This window comes from Homalodisca vitripennis, chromosome 1 (genome assembly GCF_021130785.1).
Source record: "Homalodisca vitripennis isolate AUS2020 chromosome 1, UT_GWSS_2.1, whole genome shotgun sequence".
In the NCBI taxonomy this organism is placed as follows: domain Eukaryota; kingdom Metazoa; phylum Arthropoda; class Insecta; order Hemiptera; family Cicadellidae; genus Homalodisca; species Homalodisca vitripennis.
The window spans coordinates 82,743,244-82,763,879 of NC_060207.1; the positions used below are offsets into that span (position 1 = coordinate 82,743,244).

Below are 20,636 nucleotides of genomic sequence, written 5' to 3' on the forward strand. Positions count from 1 at the left end.
TTTCATAATAATAAGATAACCACTAAAGAAAATACACACGTATACTCGTACGCCTCACTGAGGATAGTACTAGTACCAGTAACATTAATTCGCTAGTGTTGTATATTTGCAATACTAAGTGGTAGTTTGTAGGCCTCGGATTGTGTACAAGTAAAACTGCAGTTCTATATGACTCCACCATCTCGAAGCAATGCGGAGAGCGTTCCCATGAGATGCCCATTTACTGCCTTAGTAATATTATCAATGAGGCGTCTAAGTTTGGATTGTTTTAGGTTGGGGTCTAAGCGTTCCAAGTCCTTGGAGGTGCCCTCTTGTGTTCGTTCCCTTTCCCTTTCGTCTGCTTTCATAGTTTTCAACAACCTTTCTAGATACAGGTAACCTCGGAAACTGGATCCTCGTGTCCTATTAACACACTCACAGTGGCAGTCCACAAATCCCTAGTCTCCTGTACGATTAGGCAGTAGGCAAGTGTTAACAAGCAATGGAAGCATAACTTCAGTTAGGTCCATCTAAGAATAATAAGCTCATCCTTCCTCTACACAACCGACATCGTGATGTTCTTGCCGCATTTCTTCAGCTTATATTTCGTATCTGTGCATGAGCACCCACCCGCACTAATGTTGAAAAGACGGTGATTCTAACCGCAAGATCTGACATGCACTTTACTTTATGTAACAAATTACAACTGCTTCTCATGTTGTTATTTAAATTTAGATTTATTACCGGTATATTTTTTGCAATATACTTATTGTTTAGTTGGACTATTAAAAAAAGATGCCGTACTGACAAAAGTAACAATATTTTTATTGTTAGATATTTTTATGATGCAATATGTTTTATACTCATTCTATGCTTTGCCACATTTGTTGGTGACAACATGCTTATCAACATTTTGTAAATAACTTTTTTTTATTTTTAAAGAACGTACTCACAAAACTGTAAATTGAAGGGCTCTGAAGGGGTGAAATGTCACTATACAAAATTAGAGAAGAGAAAATGGAGACTGGCCCAAACTTTTACGTATACGTGTATATTCGTTTGTAAGCTACAAAACATTTTTGTCTTCATCTTGTGCGATTTCTGGATCGGATTCCTCCCTCTCTGGAGAAGTGGAGGCCCGAATGGCGGCCCGGCACGATAATTACCGTCAATAGTTGGGTCAATTAATCGCCTCGGCAGGTCACGACTCGACGGATGGCGCCAGGCTGACAGGCGATCCGAGTCCGACGCTGCGCCACGCGGAGATAAAAACAAAACAAAATGGCGCCCGGGGAGAAAAAAATGCCTACAAGGTGTCCTCCCACCGCACAGCTCCGCTCTGTACCGCGGCAATACAAAGCTCTAGGGTTACAGGCGATCCTGTCTCGGGTATCTGCCGGACCGTCTAGCTAGCTTGTCCCCGTCATTTCACGAAATCATTATTCCCACTCATATGCCCAATCCGAATATTTATCGATGTCTTTTACAGAGCCGTCGTGCTGTGTGGCGCGGCGACCCGCGCCTGAGAGGACGAGGATCTTAGCCGCGAGAGGGAGATAACCCCCCCCCCCTCATCAAAGTGTCTAGGTCCGTTAGTGTATGCACCGTTCATATGTCAGATTGTTATCGTGTATAATTTTAGGGACGCACACATAGAATCATAAAAAATTGTGGTTTTTAGAAATTATTTATTTACAAGCCCTTAAATTACTAATTATTCAGAATCATCCCTAATTTTGAAGTTTTTAAAAGCCTTAGGAACCTTTTGAAATCGTTTTATAAAGTTCGAGTAAAAGAATGTTAAACGTCGACTTTCAAAGTATAACAATTTCACTTATTTAGCCTAAAACTAATTCTAGACAATAAGGCGTTGAACGTCTCGACATATAATGAAAATAAATTCAACCCCGTAGAAAGACATATCATCAAGGGAATACTGGCGCTTTGGTACCCACACATTTTGAGTTTTGAACAAAATGCTTTCCAAGAATACATAGAAAACAAAATAAATAATTAATTGACAACTAAAAACCGAAGGGCTCACGTAAAAGGTTCTTTGAGTAGATATAGTTGCGAAGAAGTTAAATGATTTTCGCCGATGCTGAACGCGACGTGAATGTGGAATGTTCGTTGTTTTATAGTGTGTCACATGAATAATACAAACAAAAAATCGTTAACGCGTCAAACCTAAATTTTTTGCCAGCTTTAAAGCTTAATAAGCGCAATTTGAACATCACAAATATTATAAGAAACTAAAAGAGTCTAGCTTAAAATGTTTCATTAATTTTAGTTGGATCAACTTTCCAAAATGTATTAAAATTGTTTATCTAAAAATATAAAATTAATGCATTTTCAGTCTCATTAAATAAGTTTAAGGGTAAATAGCCCCAAAATTTAAGATCGTGAGCTTAGCACTCAAAAAGATTGTTTTCATTTTATAATTTCAGAATTCCGTAAGAATTCTCCTTCTAGTTGAGTATGATCCCTTCTAACCAATTCTCTATCACTTCATCGCTGTATTTTTTTAAATTATATCAATACTGCCTTTAAATATTTTGTGGAAGACAATTAGGACGTTCTATTCATTTACGTCAATAAATAACTTTATAGCCAATAGTGACGTGAATACTCGGCACAGACGAGTAACACGTGTTGTAATAGATTATATTACATAACTGAGTGACTGATTCAATGTCTGGATACTCGAACTACAGGTAACCTAAGCCCCGAGCAGGGCAGTGTTAACAGTACAGTAGTAGCTATCATCGCAACAGCCACGTGCATATCTGTCGCCGGTTAATGAACACAATTACGAACATTGTTATACACTACACTTGTTACGCCCAATATAAGGGATAACGCCAAGGTTGACTTATCACTGTCTGGTGCCTGACACCCGACCGTACGTTGTCGAACGCGTTCCACAGGTCCGGGAAACTTTAGAAAACTGGAAACATTCGTTGTGTACAAAACAGGACAACACTGTAGCAAACTCTACAGCAATATTTAACCGAACATAGGTTCTGTCATGTAGTTGCAACTAGAGAAAGAACATTGATTGTCAAATTACCCAACTGTGTTCACCCACGTCTAACAAATAAATTTTTAGGAATTTTGTTTGGCAATTTATATACCTTATTTGCGAGTGTGTTATTCCAAGAAAGGACATCAAATATTTTTGTGACGATTTTAGTGACGCTAATTGGGTAGTTAATATTTTAACAATGACGTTGCTTACATTGTAGCTTGAACCTTACAAAAGCCTGTCATAGAAACTGTGTTTTAGAAACCTATTCTAAAAAAGAATGACACGCTAATTGTGTGTTGTCCAATTATCAGAATAAATAAACCCAACCCCGTTCAGTTAAATGGTTGTCTAGAGATTAATTCCATTTATAATATTATACTTATTTAAACGTAGAAAAAGCCTTGAATTTTACCCTATAAGACAAATTATAATTAAGGAGATGTCTCGTTTTAAAGATATAACAAATACGGATTCAATTTTTTTTTTCGTTTTTCTTGTGAAGTATACGTTTTGAATATTTCAATGATAAAGTACAACAAAGTTTGAGATTTGTTTCCTATACAAAAAACTAATACAAATACAGAGAAAACTAAAAAGCATATAGATTTGTATGAATCATATATAAAAATGAGAAATGCCCCATGTGTCAAGACTAAAGATTAGGTCGTAAAAGTTTAAAAATTTTAGTGTACGCAGGTCTACATTAAAGATGGGTGCTAGTTCAGCCTAAAGCAATAAACGGACAGATAGGGCCGCTTGTATTGATGGAATCAAATCGCGGGCTTGCTGGTAGTATGGGAAGCCTTACTAGCGAATCAAGCTCGTTATTACGTTAGTTAAACAAGCCTTCATGTATGGGTGAATACAACACACAGAGACAGTTCTACCTAAATCCTAACACGAAACCATCAATGACTGCCGATTGTTATTTCCCGAAAAATCTTTGTATCGCGTGTCAAAGTATTTAGTTTGTATTCAACTCCCATTCCATAGTACAGAAACCATCACTTGGCGTTAAGTATACAGATATAAGGTGTTACTCAGAGGCTATATAAAACAACGAATATTCGTTATTAAAATTTATCATTCGCATTGTACTTCGAGTTTGCTAAGAACATAATAGTATTTTTACACAGGTTTGTCATATTATAGACCAATTATAGACCAACTACATAGATCATGATGAATGTAGTGATTGTTTTATTTAGTTACCTCTTTAGCAGAGTGACTACTTTAAAAATTGAACTGATATTAAAATAATGTTTTTTCCCAAGTTTTAAGTATATTTTTTTATTTTTTAATGTCGAATTTAAATTATATTTTGTTACTATTGAACCTGTGAATTTTGTAGGCAAATGAACCATCATATTTTATAAAGGGTTATATGTGTTGCCTATTTCGAAGGTAAACACATTTAGTAAATGTTTGTTGTTATTCATCTACCAAAGTAAACAGACTTTTCGTTTTCTGGGGCTTTTTATTAGGATTTTAATCAACTACGTTAAAATACCATCATTTATTAAATCATAAGTTACCAGAAACACTAAGGACTTCGACTTACTCTACCTTTACACTTACGATTTCTCCATATTACTACAGAAATATAAATACACACAGTGATATTCAATAAATAATTATGAAACATTGGAGAGAAATTCAAGAAATTCCAGAGATACTTATAATAAACAGTTCCACTCTCCGACTTTAGGGCTCCATCTTGAAATTTAAATCTAAAATGGATTAAATGGTTGGAATGTCCTTCAGCGACTACCGAATATGCTCATGGTGTCCCTGTTTCTCAAAATGAGACTGAATGCGAAGCAGAGCACTTCTAGTGTTATACATTTAATAAATATTTATAACTTGTACCAAGCGAAGCAGTAGACAGTCTAATAATTTTTACCGATGGCGATGTCTAGTATAAATAATACGATTACTTATTTGAATATCATAGGAACCATTACAAAATTTAGAACCTGGACATCAATTCTTTATAGTTTTCTAGATAGAAGTATATCTTATCTCAGCTTAGTAATTGAAAATTTTAGTTTACTACAATGAACTGAATCGATTTATTAAATAGCATTACATCTATCACGAACGGATTTGTTAATAAAGAATTCTGAACTTTATAATATAGTCTTAGTTAATTTGAGTAAAAACATGCAATTGTTACAATAAATAGCAAAAATTCCCTTATTCAGTAGGATAACGTTATTTTCCATTTGAAAATGTAATATTTTAAATTAATCGATCTCGGCTAAGGTTAAGAACCACGGAAAGCTGCTCTGGCAATTTACTGAGGCAAATAACGACATAGTTGTTACGTAGACTACGATCCGCATATGAAGTCGATAGCGAAATAGCATCGGAGGGAGAGGGGAGGGAGGGAGAGAGAGAGTGATCTAATTTTTATTTTTGTTGTTGATCCGAAAATACAAATCAATGAATACAATTTTATATTTAAAATAATCAAACGCTTACTTATGGCACGCGAGAGGATACTAGTCATGCTTTTTCTTATGCCCAAATAAAGTCAGTGTATACGTTATATAACATATACATATAATCGGGTAGGCCTACTATCAATACCGAAAAAAGAGAATTATAAATTAGGTATGTAAACTCCATACATAAGACGTATGCAGATAGTTATAATAAACTAATTTCATAAATACATATAATCACGTTTTATTATCTACCCCTTATGTTATGAATGTTTGTGCAGAAATTTGCATTCATTAAATTTAAGTTATTACTTAGACAATAAATCTTAACATAGAAATAATCTAAATTATTAAACTGTACTTAACAAAGCTGGAAACTAAAAGAACTAAAAAGAATCTGATTGATCAAATAGAGATTTTTAGTTTCTTAAATCTGTATTAAAGTGACTACTGGTAAATAATATGAACTAAGTAACAGTGATCTTTCATGTAATATATATTAAATATTACACAAAACCGCCATTTGGTGTTCGAGTATATGTATTCATGTTATACTAAACATATCACTAATACGCGTAGTTTTAACCCACTTACATACAAAATATAGTTCCGTACGGAGTAGTATTAAGTCCTATGTTAAACTGGTTCTGCAGTTTGTTTGATAAAGACAAATTTATTATAATCCATAGATTTACATTTACAAAATTGTCAGTTATATTGTGTTTCAACCAATAAAGTATAACAAGCAATACATTTATTTTATCAATTTTTACTTCCGTTTTCTTAGATAAACGTAGCCTATTTATGTTACAGTTCTTTTGTTCTCATATAATACTCATATAATTGCCTTGCTCGTATAATTTATCAACGGTTGAAAATACCAAATTGCGAGAAAGGGAAATTAGTTTGATAATTATTAAACTGTTAACTCCCAACTTTTTTGAAAATTCAATAAATGAGAAAAGTTCCTATATTTTGTTAATGGTAAGGTATTAAAGTACGATAATTTTTTTACTATAGAGAAAGCAACAAAGATTTTGAAAACTATAAGAAGAAAACACTTCATAGTCTGTATGGGTCTAGGTGTGACTGTGGTAAGGAGACGCACGTGGTATACAGGACCTGTAACCAGAGCAGGAGAACTCCCGGTTAGCGAGCTAAGGACATGCATCGCGCATTAGCTTATCTCCGCTTCCTACCGACACAAGATTAACAAGCCTCTTATAATTGCGGTAGCAGACTGTGTAAGCCCAGTGATTGAGCGTTTCTCCTTAGGTTGGTTCTTGATGCGGTGGCTGGCGTTCAAGGAAAAATGACGGAATTAATTATGGTTCATGCAGAAGTTATACGTAATGTACAGGATGATATACTACATCGATATGGAACTACCTCCTCTCATCGATATCTAAGAGCTGAAAAACTGTTTTCCTCTTCGATAAAGGAAGGAATATTGCTCCATAACAGAAAAATAGATCGTCAGGTTTAATACTTTTGAAAATAATAATAATCATAATGTCATGATTTAGAAAGAGTTAAGAATAACAAATTATACTTTTTTCATACGTCATAATTATTTGTTTTATACATAATTAAAACCGACCGTAATACAACTGTAATAATGTTGTATTAACGTCAATAATGTAAAAAAACTAACCATAGCCTTTTGTTAACCAGATAGTCAGCCTAAATCTTTTGCTGATTTTGCATTTTTTTAAATCTCTGAAAGAAGACAAAATTTTGAGTGCACAATCCTTTTGGAAATTAGAAGTTAATTAATCCCGTAGCTTGCATGAAAATAATGTTTTACTCCGTATATCTTAAATGTTCATAGGTACTTTGAAATGTCATAAATCAACGAAGAGAATATTTCTATCGTGTCGATAAACTAGGGTTTGGTGGTCACTATTAGCTATAGGTTGTATAAACTGTATAATTTTAGAAAAGCTTATACATCAACTGTTACAAAAACAATTTATTACATATTAGCGTGCGGAATAAAATCATTGTAACATATATGGTAAATTGTCCCGCAATAACTTTTTATAGATTTTTACTGCTAATTCCCCACACTCTGACCATACGGTCATTTGAATAATATAATACAAAAAATGCTGATATAGCTACTTTTGTATTCTACTTCCATTTTGTATAAAATAAAATCCAGTAGCTTTTCATCCACCAAGTTTATTCGCTATCCGCAATGTAGTATTAGTTTGGTTACAAAACTAAATTTACTGACCCAATAAATCAATTACTATAAAACTCAGATATGTATTTATTCTTAAGTCTCTCAAACAAACACATTTTTTATTTTTTACCAACTTATAAATAAGGGTCATTGCAAAGGTAATCAAAATTGGTAAAATATCTCGTACAGTTCTGTATTTAATGACAAAAATATTGATATTTAAATAATAAAATAGTATTGTCGTTAAGAATAATGCGAGAAATGCACTTCTTGCAGAAATCGGCGTTACGTAATTACGTACCAACCGCTACTTGGGTTACGAGTTTCTGCAACCGGAGCTACTTGTAGTCACCAGACTTATTCAATTCTCGCTATTAAACATTAAATTTCTTATTAGTAGATGTAAAGATTTTATTATAAATACTTGTAATTTGATTTATTCTTGACTAATTTTGGTTTATTTTGTAGATTTAAAATAAATTTATTTCTAAAATTTGTCAAGGCCACCACATTGACATGGTCATGCAAAACAAACCACAGTGCCTACAACTATGAATGCACCAACTCTGTGATAAGTTTATTGCTTAAGAAATTTATAAATGGCGGTTAGCGATTAAACTAAACGATGTTTAAAAGAGTTTTATTGGGCGTATTTAAAACTAATTAAAGGTAGAATTCTCAAAAGAAGACCTAGTCCAGAATTTCTGACACACTGTCTATAATATTAGGTACCACAATATAACAAGTAGAATTTAAGTGTAAAATGTTATATTAAGGGTAATATTCGAGACAAATTTTAACGAAACATTACCATTTCTGGATGCCCAGATACCTACTAACTACTATTATAACTGAGCACTTTATATCATTTTAAACAGAAATATATATTTCTAAGAAATGTAAAATAAACGAAAAGTACAATAAGAGCGCCGAGCTCGGTATTAAACGTGTAATTAGGTAAACACCGCCTTAAAACCTCCAAGAAACTTAAGTTTTTTCTTCGCCCCCGGTTATGGCCCCAACATCAAAGTTTACGTTCGCCACTTAGCACCTAAGATTCCACTCTCCAATTAGAAGTAATGTCAGTCATTATTGCACGGCTTGTAATGACTCGCAAGTTTCATTAGAGTGCGGTGTTCGGGCAACACAAAAATGTCATTAAAATGCAGATTTAATTCCTCAATAAAACCCGAGCGCACAGAAGCGCCAAGCTGGAAGTATTGTGAATAAAGCGGATTTCAGTGACAAAACGAAATGGCGGCTAAGTGAAAAGTACACAGAGCGGCGAGAGGGGTGAAGTGGGGTGTAGATGATATAAAGTAGTGTGCACCGGCCGTGCTGATGCGGACCAACGCCGGACCTACAGACGGGGTGGTCGCGATTTTTACTGTTTGGAGTTACGTCTCGCTCTGGCGGGCCGGAAAAAAGTGTAAATAAATAACGGAAAATGGCGGCCGGCTGTAGGAGTAAAGTGGCACGGCAACAATTTCTGCATGACACGTGTGAATAAAACAGGGGAGGGGGAGAGTGGAGGGAGAAATGCACGAAGCTTGTATCCGATGGTCATCACATGCCGCGTTTATCGATTTAATGTCGACAACTGCCCGGTTTTTGTGAGAGCAAGCAAGTTTTCCGCACACCTTTCCCCGACTACGGGCAGGGGTTGCGCCGCCGCTGATATCTACAATTGAACGGAGGGGTGGCATTCACCACTTGCGGCGCTTTTATTTTTAATCGCGCCATTTTCCCTCCCGCTGTGACCGTGTCGGGTCTGCAGGACGCGACAAAGGACGACACAGTGTCGGTTATACGGCTAAAGGCCCCCGTTACCCGATGCAAATTTTCATTGTGTCGGGCACCGTAATTTAATCTACACGCTCTCCGGTAAAGGTTCTTCTGCCCCGGTGTTACAAATTTCATTGCGAACCCCTTCCATAAATGTCGAAGTAGATTTTTGTACTCCGTAAATAATCCTATACAGGACCCTGTGTATTTTTTGTGCGAGACCACCGAGAGGACGCATCTCACCCTCGGGTTCCGGGAACCATCGTTGTGGGAAGTCAACGTGGCCTCGCACCCCGCGGAGACAGCAGCCAGGGTCGTCTTGACCATGTGTTTACACGCTCTGACAGACAGGTTACAAATTTGTCGAGAGTCAACAATTTAAAAAAATCACCCACCGATAAAAACAGCGCGGGTAGCGACGGAAATATTAGAGTATTCCGGCCGGAGCAGCTGCCGGGGTAAAAACTGTGATGTATGGGGTTTTAATTGCATTCTAAAGTAGGAGTCTTGACGAATGTGTGTTTCCCCTGGCGATTATTTAGCGCTCATTCGCTCCCTCCAGCCGCGGCCCGACATGCGTCTTGTCCGTTCATCGTAAATTGTCTCCCGTTATTTTTGTCATTTCCGTATTAATTTCATACTTTGTCTGAGTTATACGATATTCCCGAGGATTAATGCCTCTGCTGGTATCATTTAGGGAGCCCCACCCCGGATTTAGATCGAGCCTTTGGCGTTTAGTTTTGGACTCTTCAACACGTGTTTAAAATGTGTTAACTGTCAGTCCACCGCGCACTGTTTCTTCTCCAACGGGAGAATTTGTCTGGTAGTTATAAATTAATATTATGTTTTCGATGAAGCGTTTCATTTTTAAACGCTAAACCGTGATTGTGGAAAGTAAGATTCTAGAAGAATGCTAGAGAGCATTTTACTTCCCTACAAGCGGGAATATATAATGGTACTTAGTGTGCGTACGCGCGCGCGTTTATTTTGTACTTCTAATGGCGACTGCACAAAGTTACTAAATTATCTACTTGTACTCTTGAGGATAATTTGAGGGTTTGCAATTACGCCTCAGTAGAATATCTAAACTTCCGAACTTGGTGTCGGTTGCAGAGATTCTTTCCGATTTCAACAGGAATCTTGAAGACATCTGACTATCTAAATTTCCGAAGTTTTTTTAGAAGGCAATATATTCTGGGTCCAGTGGCATTCGATGGGATATAAACAACGATGTGTTACAGGAAAATCATAACATTGTAGAGGATGATACGCATCAGCAGAAGTGTAAAAAGCCAAGAATGTCACAAAGAGTGCATTAAGTACATATTATTCTGTACAAACAAAATTATTTCTATAAAAATGGCGTTGTACCTTGTATTGACCAAGTGTTGTCATGGTACAGATGAGCTACGAAAAAATTGAAATTCCACCTATTTTAAATCCGAACAATATATTCAAAGAAAGTACACTCAACCACTATACTTAAACGATGTCTTCTTGAGTTACAATGTAAAATGTGTATTGCGTCTGAAGTAGAATTAAATAAATCTGCGAATAAGATTTTCAGATAGTTATTGCCACTTGTCAAGGAAAGAGACTTGTTCAAATTTTTCTGACAGAGGTGAAAACCCCGCTCTGATGCGACCCAAAACTCAAAGACAATCTGTTCTCGCCGCCTTCGTTAGCCTCGCTAGATATCACATGTCAAAATAAATCCCGGTGTCATATCTTGTCGGAATGTTGCGGCAAGGCGCGGCACGGCGTTGACGGCGATCTTTCTTAGTCTTTGTCACTGACATTAATGCGGATCGATCAGCCTCGGGGACCTTTTTAATCTCCGCATTCGTCATTAAATCGACACTTTGGACGCGCTGGAGCGATTAATTCGGCCGGAATGTCACTAAACCGCGTCAGTCGGAGGCGCCGTTGGGTTCCGTCCGTTCGTTGGCAGCGGACGTGCCGGAAGAAGCGCTTATTTGGTGGCCGTTGAGGGCGCCTCGCATAGCAAGCAGATCCGCCCGTACGCCGTCCAGTCTTGGTTACAGCCGGTTCACGGGGGTCACCAGACCCTACTATATCTCCTTCGACATCACTAATTCTTCCGCACCGAGTTCCACCCGAGGGCTCTCACGAATTCCCCGGTCGCGTATTTGTTGGGCATTGTTTTGTCCGGGTGGAACACGAGAGAGAGGTACCCAGGAATGTCGGCTGAGGGACTCACTGGCTACCGAAGTCTCCTAAATACATTCAACTGATTTAAAGCACATACCTTTCTGAGTCCTTACAGGAAAATCTGCACTGCTACATAAAATCTCACACAATTGTTATCTAACATTTCATCAATACAGAACTAATTCTTTACTACTAGTTCCACTTCATCATGTTCATTTTTTTAACGCTTTATTATTACAAAGTTAACTGCTTCTTTCTGAGAATTTGAATAAATAACAATAATCTTTTCCCCAGATTATATTTATAACATGTGGTATGTAACTCTCCGTTAGTTTTGATGAAGGTAAATAACTATTTAATACATGATAAGATCATTTCTAAGTGGTGAGAACAATTATTTTGCAATATTGTCTACACCAGGACTTTGCTTCCTTACTTACTGACTTTGGATTCTACTGACAGTAAATCAGTAGAATTACACATTTCTAACGGTTGTAGACATCGCTTTGGGTAGTCTAAGCCCAGAAAATAATTAGGCGATCATTATGCAGAAGAGCGGACGACGACGGCGCCAATGACGGTCATTAATACCAAGATCATGTCCTCAGAGGCGATGACGAAGAGTTCTTCAGCGTAGCTCCGCACGACTCCCGGTCCAAGTCTCCGCCGCACTCTCGCCTCGCCTTGTGCTCATTAAAATACAATAACAGTTGTTGCCCACTGTTTGTTATTCCCGGGCCCGTAGACTGCTGTGATGATCGTGTCTTGTCAGAGCTGGCGCCATGCTCCCTGGCTGCTCTCCTGTTTAGCATGACAGGTCGGTTTAATTAGTGGAGCGTCACCTCCTCGCAGACACGGACACCTCTGGCTGTTTCTAAGAAGCCTGCGACTCACAAAGCGGGTCTGTCATACGTACGTCATAAATAGTAATGTTTTCATCAATTAGTTGTTGACAATTTGAAAAGTATCTTAACTTCGTAAAAGATTGACAATGTGCGACTGTAGTTAGTAGTGCGCAGAATCTTTTACTTCAAGAATTTAGTATAGCAGTATTGACAGATTTTATATCACTTGAACCTGGACAGTAAAAACTGTGATTATAGTACGCAGCGCGCTGCTTGCATTATTGTTATGAGAGCACCTTACTAGTAACATTTCTTCCTGTGAGTTATAATAAGATTAATTATTGAATTTGAGGGTTCCGAACTTTCTAAAATCTGCAACGTTCATCCAAAAGAGCACGTAAAGAGAGCATTAATTTGCTATGTGGAATAACAGAATTTTGAAAGGATTGCTGGATCCTTGACATTTTAGGCAGTTTCTGTTTCACTGGCACTAGGTAACTATTATAGACTATAAAGATTTAATTTTAAGATTTCGAGAAGGTAGTGCAGTAACACATTCGAATATTTGTCTATTTGCTCTCATGACTGACGATTATCTTAATAGTTTACCAAACGATTCTCTGAAGATCACAATGAACTTTCTATATACCCTCATCCTGAAGAGTATAAAAAGAGAACATTTCTTGTGTCAATTACATCTAAGGAAACTAAGGAGTTATGGCAATTCTTGGAATTTTGGATGGTGTATATTCAAGAAACGTCATTTTAATTGTAGTCCAAAATCCAAAGTAGGCTTGTTTGTATACGAGGTACTACTATTTCAAACCCCAAACTGAATTTCAACTTTGAATTATTTTAAAGTCAAAATCGTTTATAAAATCAAAAGTTTCAATCTGTTGTTTCTTCAATTGCTTCACCATCAAGTAGCAGAACGGGCTGATCAGCTCTATCTGTGCAGACTGAGGACGTCGCGTGAGCGGGCCGCTGCTCAACTCACGAGATCTGTCACTCCTGCTACTGTCCGCTCACACACCGACATCAATTAACAGCTGCACCTCTAGTTCAGCTGATAATTGGCCATCAACAACGCCGCAGCTGGGTACCAGCAGGACCCTCATAAATATCGCGGATGCTCCGATTAATTAAGAGCGAATTAAGACGGTCAACTGACGAGTTGCATGTTCGCGGGCTGGTTGAAAATATTATTGACCTTATAATTGATGTAATTATTTTCACGGTGGGCGGCACTACTATTCCTGTTGAACAACTCACCCGCACGAGTCCGTGGTTTACATTAACTGTCCTTCCGTATATATGAAAATATAAGGAGATGTTTTTTTTTTCAATTGGGTTCTAATCAATATATACAAGGCATGTTTATCGTTAGGTATTATTATTTTCGTTTCTGTTTTTAAACGAAATATTGAAAGAATACGAAATGGACATTACACCAAATTGGCGGTTGTTTGCATACTGAGAGAGTAGTGTGACCATACGAGGTGTAGCCAGGGGCAATAAACAACTTTACGTGCACCTTCCTTCACGCTAAAATCTTTTTAAAAAAACTGAACATTTTATGTATATGTTAAGGATATAATTTTCCCGTAATCTCAATAGCTAAACAAACTTTATTTATACAATATTTTCTTGCAGTTACAAGAGTCAACTTGTTGTTTTACTTTACTAAGTAGGGAAACAAGCAATGTTGCTGCATAGGGAGTAAAAATAAACCTTTACTCCTCGTGTAGAAAGAAGAAATAATTACTTTGTATAGTTGATGCGGGGAGAGAAAAATGTTTCAGTGTTTAAAACTATTTTTAACGTTGTGTTATTTAAGGACGATAACAGTCCCCTGCAACACACTACTGATGTAATGCACACATTCGTTGTGATGTACTCCTCTCCTTAATAATTTAACACAGCACAAATGGAAAATCGAAACTGCTTGCAGCAATAAAAAGAAGATACGCTGTCGATTTTTTTCTTTAGCTTAGAGAGATCTTGTTATGATTAGTGGGAAGGGAGTCGTTATAAACAAGTAAAATATTAATGTATGTATGATATGTTATAAATGATATTGGAATGAATGTGTATTCTCTATTAGTGTAAATTTCATATCCTAAACTGAATTTCTTAAATAATGATTCTTTTAAAGAAAGGTTTCATAAGTTGTATTTATCGAATCGAACGATAAAGTTAAACTGTTCTAACGGTTTTCCAAAATCATGAAACTTCTTTAATACGATTTTAAAATTTTAAAAGTCAAGATACTATTACACATGTAATTTAATTACGCAGAACGTTCTGTTGAACTTGAAGACGAATTCCTTAATTTGAAATTGAGATTATTATAGAAATCTTATCCTTTACTAAAATCAAATCATCAATAATAGTCAAACTTTAATATTGTCTTATTTCCGTTATTTCCAAGTCCAAGACCATAAATATTTTAATTTATAGAAGAATGTAATTTTAAGGAATTTAGTTTCAATTTCAAATTTCAAAGTTATTCGCCATAATAAAAATGCCATAAACATTTAATGGCAATTCTTAGCATTTCAAACGTGTTATAAAATGTTGCCGTTTGAAATTGTTTATTGTTCTCATATTAAAAAAAAAAAAAAAACCCCAGTGATGGCATAGTTAGAATGAACAACCGATGTATCGACCTCAAGAAACTAACAATGTTGTGCTTGTACACGTAGGTCAGTATCAGGCTAAACAAGCTATTTAGCCACGAAGAGGGTTGTTGTGTCAGCGATAAGAGATGATAACGCCCTCGTTGCGAGTAGGGCTTGATTATCAAATCATCCCATATTGATTAAAAGCCGCAGGGCGCGTCTATCTAAGCGATGCAGCCGGCATTATGCAGTGGCGTAATGGCGCGGCGGATCTTCGGGGAATTAGGATTAGCCCGTTAATAGGCACTCAGTAGTCGCCTGGGCCTCCCCAATCAATCGACATGGGCCGTCTAATGTTGGCCCATAACGGTTTTATACGAGATCCAGCGTGATAATCCAATAGATTCCGTGCAAAGAACAGCGGGGGCCCGGGGTGCGACCCTGCGGTAATCCAATACTTGAAACATACGCTCCTCCTAGGAGCTATTGTTGAAGTTATTTATGCGCCTCGCGCCATATATCTCGCGTGGCCCGCCTTTAACAGCCTTTGTTGCTTTGTCAATATTTGTCACTGAATACGCTCATAGGCTAATACGCTGTTCGGTTTGGGCGCGCTGCGTCCCGCCGCGTTACGCTGAGCCCCCGAACGGATTGGGTTACTGGATCCAGCTGTAACGGCCAAAAATATCACATAAAAAAGTCAAAAGTAAATGTGAAACCGGGTTAACTAATACAATATGTTAAATTCTTAAAAAAATGTTTTTTTTTTCTCCTAAGCTACACGCGTCGTCTGGGTACTGCACTGAAAGTAGCGCGAATAAATGTTTTGATTAATGTTTTGATTGGCAGGGTTTATACCATTGATGTAGAAGTATTAACCGTTGTAAACTAATGGACAATAGTTGTATACCCTATATAGGTGCCTTACTGATATTAAACTTTTGACGTGTTCCAACCACATTGGCATATTCTTATATTATTTAGTAAGCTAAATTGGATACCGTTTTAAGTTAAAGAAATGATTCATCTTATCATCTTAATATATATTTATATGGAAACATAATAAATACTGCAAAGTAATTAACGATTCCAACGATAATTCCAACAAATAATAATGGAACAGTAGAGCGTCTATAACTAATCGGGAGAATAATTACAAGATTTTGGTAAAACCAATGGAGTATTGATGAATTTAAATTAAAATGTGCTTCCATTTCCGATAAGCTAGGGGATGTAACAACAATTAGAGAATGTATGGTGCCAAATCAATCTTTGAGATCGAAATTTAACAGAATTTTTACTCTACATTTGTTATTTAATCTATAACGAAAATAAAATAAGCGTCAAAAGTTATATTTGATTGCAGTTGCAAGTTAAGTTTTTATAAATGCAGAACCACCATTATTGGACGCTATGCGCTACTTCAATCGTTACTAGCTTAGAGGATTATGGAACTGAATATTCAGTCTGAAGACTTATGAAGATGTGTAAGTGTTGAACTCACCCATTGAAGGCGTAGCCGGCGAAGGCCGTGTCGTAGGGGTGATAGACGTGGTAAGGCCACGTTGCAGCGCCGGCTGCCAGGTTCTCCTTCAGTTCCAGACCAGCGGCCTGTAACAATATAGCACCTGTTCAATTTTTAACTATAGTAAATTTTTTATGTACAAAACTAACCATTGCTTTTACAGCATGTTTAAATGTTCAGAAGTACTCATAAGTGGGGTAAGAATTGACGACAGATTAGTGTACCTCTAACAATATAATTCAGATTTGGTCATCTGGCAAATTGCAGTCCATGGGCACTCCACGGTTCATCCGCAAACACTATAAGGGGGATATATTAAACATTTTTCTAATTTATTCCAATGAAAATCACTTATAGTAACACCACATATACTCTAAAAAGAATACATGAACATTGAACGAATCTTACCTCTATTATTTATATAAAGAGCTACCAGGTCGAAGAACAAATAGCCTATATTTTTTTATAAAATAATTTAATTTTTGAAAAGAGTCCTTACTGGCTATCATATGCGACTCTTAAATTGCCTCTTGTTAATAGACGGTACGTTCCACGATGTTCTTTGGGTAAATAGTAATTTTTTCAATGGTTTAAATTAAAAGAAAATGACTTGACGTTGAATTAATTATTTTCAAGATGACATAGGTCAAAAATGCACTGGACCTGAAAGCTGCCAAAACCTGTTTATAGCTTAGAAATATTGAATTCGACTCTTTGATTTTCTGATTACGAATACTCAAGGTACAGAAGACTTTTAATGTATTTTTGAAAACTATAGATGACTAGTGAAATCACAATACTATAATATTTTTTCTCATCATATATTGTATCTAAGTAAGATCTTTTAAAGGATCTTGTCTAAATGAAATGTAAAATCTCCAGTAGAAATAATATCCATTTAGTGTAGAAGATACTCGGACCTCTAGCACGTAGAACACTTGTCAATACTCAATACAACCTCTGTCTTACTGTGTTCTAACCCTCGCCGATTAATTTAGCAATGACTTCATCCCATCGATAAAAATGTTTTGACAGGCCTGTTGCGCCGAGCCAAATCCTGACCTGGGACACACATTACGAGGCAGCAAGAGTAATTCCCCCACGCCCACCGAATATCAACTCGGTTTATGCCCTTAACACATTATACGGCCGACGTGCTCTGGGAATACGCCAGCTTCCGAGCAAGGTCTGACTTTCGATTTCTGGGAAGGAAGAGCTAAACGGTCGTTTCTATGGCGTTCCGATCTCTTGATTTGGTTCAGCCGGGCTGGTACATCAATCCACTTTGTACATCGTAAACTAACACTTGAGTCGCTGTGAATGGCGCACGGCGTCGTTAAGCGGCAAGAATAGCAGACGGTCGCAGTTAAATCGACAATTTAAATTAGTGCTGGACCTGACTTGCTTTGTTACGTCGCAGAATAAGGCGGAAACCTGATTTTAACAAGAGAATCGCGACCTGACACGATCCATCTCCTGGTATTGTCGTAAAGTGGTTTTACATTACGGGTCAGACGGATAAACTCTACATTTGTACTCTACTAATCGGTCGGCTCTACTACTCTCTTCTGTATTGGTATTGTATTTAGAAAAACTTTTTCTACACAATTTATAATAGAAGTAATTTTAAATTAACCTCTATTTTGTACCTTTAATAACTTCTAAATTATATTAAATACAGTTACATTTTACCTTTTTATAACCAACAGTGTTTCGTCAAATGTCGTTAAATTTAAATATTAAACCTTACCGAATTTCAATTGGTAATTCAACTGTATTTTTCTATAGACGATTTAACACTCAAATACCCCTCCTGTCGCAATGAGGAAGGTCTATTTCACATATTATAGCCCCTCGAATTATTGCACGAGATACTTCATTAAATAGTTATAGATATTAAACTGCAAAACACTGATATTATGGCGATTTAACACTCAAATACCCCTCCTGTCGCAATGAGGAAGGTATATTTCACATATTATAGCCCCTCGAATTATTGCACGAGATACTTCATTAAATAGTTATAGATATTAAACTGCAAAACACTGATATTATGGCGATTTAACACTCAAATACCCCTCCTGTCGCAATGAGGAAGGTATATTTCATATATTATAGCCCCTCGAATTATTGCACGAGATACTTCATTAAATAGTTATAGATATTAAACTGCAAAACACTGATATTATGGCGATTTAACACTCAAATACCCCTCCTGTCGCAATGAGGAAGGTCTATTTCACATATTATAGCCCCTCGAATTATTGCACGAGATACTTCATTAAATAGTTATAGATATTAAACTGCAAAACACTGATATTATGGCGATTTAACACTCAAATACCCCTCCTGTCGCAATGAGGAAGGTATATTTCACATATTATAGCCCCTCGAATTATTGCACGAGATACTTCATTAAATAGTTATAGATATTAAACTGCAAAACACTGATATTATGGCGATTTAACACTCAAATACCCCTCCTGTCGCAATGAGGAAGGTATATTTCATATATTATAGCCCCTCGAATTATTGCACGAGATACTTCATTAAATAGTTATAGATATTAAACTGCAAAACACTGATATTATGGCGATTTAACACTCAAATACCCCTCCTGTCGCAATGAGGAAGGTCTATTTCACATATTATAGCCCCTCGAATTATTGCACGAGATACTTCATTAAATAGTTATAGATATTAAACTGCAAAACACTGATATTATGGCGATTTAACACTCAAATACCCCTCCTGTCGCAATGAGGAAGGTATATTTCACATATTATAGCCCCTCGAATTATTGCACGAGATACTTCATTAAATAGTTATAGATATTAAACTGCAAAAACACTGATATTATGGCGATTTAACACTCAAATACCCCTCCTGTCGCAATGAGGAAGGTATATTTCACATATTATAGCCCCTCGAATTATTGCACGAGATACTTCATTAAATAGTTATAGATATTAAACTGCAAAACACTGATATTATGGCGATTTAACACTCAAATACCCCTCCTGTCGCAATGAGGAAGGTATATTTCACATATTATAGCCCCTCGAATTATTGCACGAGATACTTCATTAAATAGTTATAGATATTAAACTGCAAAACACTGATATTATGGCGATTTAACACTCAAATACCCCTCCTGTCGCAATGAGGAAGGTATATTTCACATATTATAGCCCCTCGAATTATTGCACGAGATACTTCATTAAATAGTTATAGATATTAAACTGCAAAACACTGATATTATGGCGATTCTTTATATTTAGCATTAAGCGCATACTCGTAGGACTTACAAAAATTTAGAAACTTGTTCATCTGGAATTCTTACAACATATAAATAGTTATGAGCATATAAACAAGTTTATTAAAACGTGTTCTTATTTTATTGGAAATTTGTAGTAATTGTAAACATATTCACTTGTAATGATTAATAACTAAATAAATATACTTTTATTTCCATTGTGTTACTGTAGTAGGGCCTAAGCCTAATTTCTTAGAAATATTATGGCCGCCATTTTGAAATTTTACTAGATATAAAAACATTTCTTTAACATTGCCAACGCTGTACGTGCTTGAGACAAGCATGTTATGTCGATGCAGGTGTGCGTTGGTGCAAGGTAGGGATGTCCATGGTTGTAATACAAGAGCTGGAGAAAACTACAGAGTAACAGCACAGGCTACAGCTTCATGGCCATCTCCCATCTCAGATGGGTGTCAGATCTATTAATTGTTTAACAGAAAAAATCAAATCTATCATAAATCAATCAAAATTAAAAAAGGCGTTGAAAGAACGTTTAATAGAAAACAAATTTTATTCCGTGGGCGAGTTCCTGGAACTCAGCAACCGACGTTGTCAGAGCTAAAAGATGTGGGGAGCTGAAGGGTGTGAGACTCAGTTGATAAGACAGATTTTAAAATATGTTATATGTATACTTGTGAAATTTATTGAATACATTATTATTACTATTACTTATTTGAAATGTTTATTTAATTTTAATTTAAAAAGTTTTATAGACTACATGACGAAGCTT

General features: G+C 36.4%; 1 protein-coding gene across 3 annotated transcripts in view; it reads right to left on the bottom strand.

Annotated features, from left to right (window-relative positions):
• Window positions 1–20,636, bottom strand: part of LOC124365766 (iroquois-class homeodomain protein IRX-4) — a 94,222-nt gene that overhangs the window by 14,910 nt on the left and 58,676 nt on the right. For all 3 annotated transcript variants that reach the window (XM_046821773.1, XM_046821778.1, XM_046821787.1), the window contains exon 3: window positions 16,570–16,676. In XM_046821773.1, the coding sequence (XP_046677729.1) occupies window positions 16,570–16,676 (107 nt within the window). The remainder of the gene's footprint in view (window positions 1–16,569; window positions 16,677–20,636) is intronic.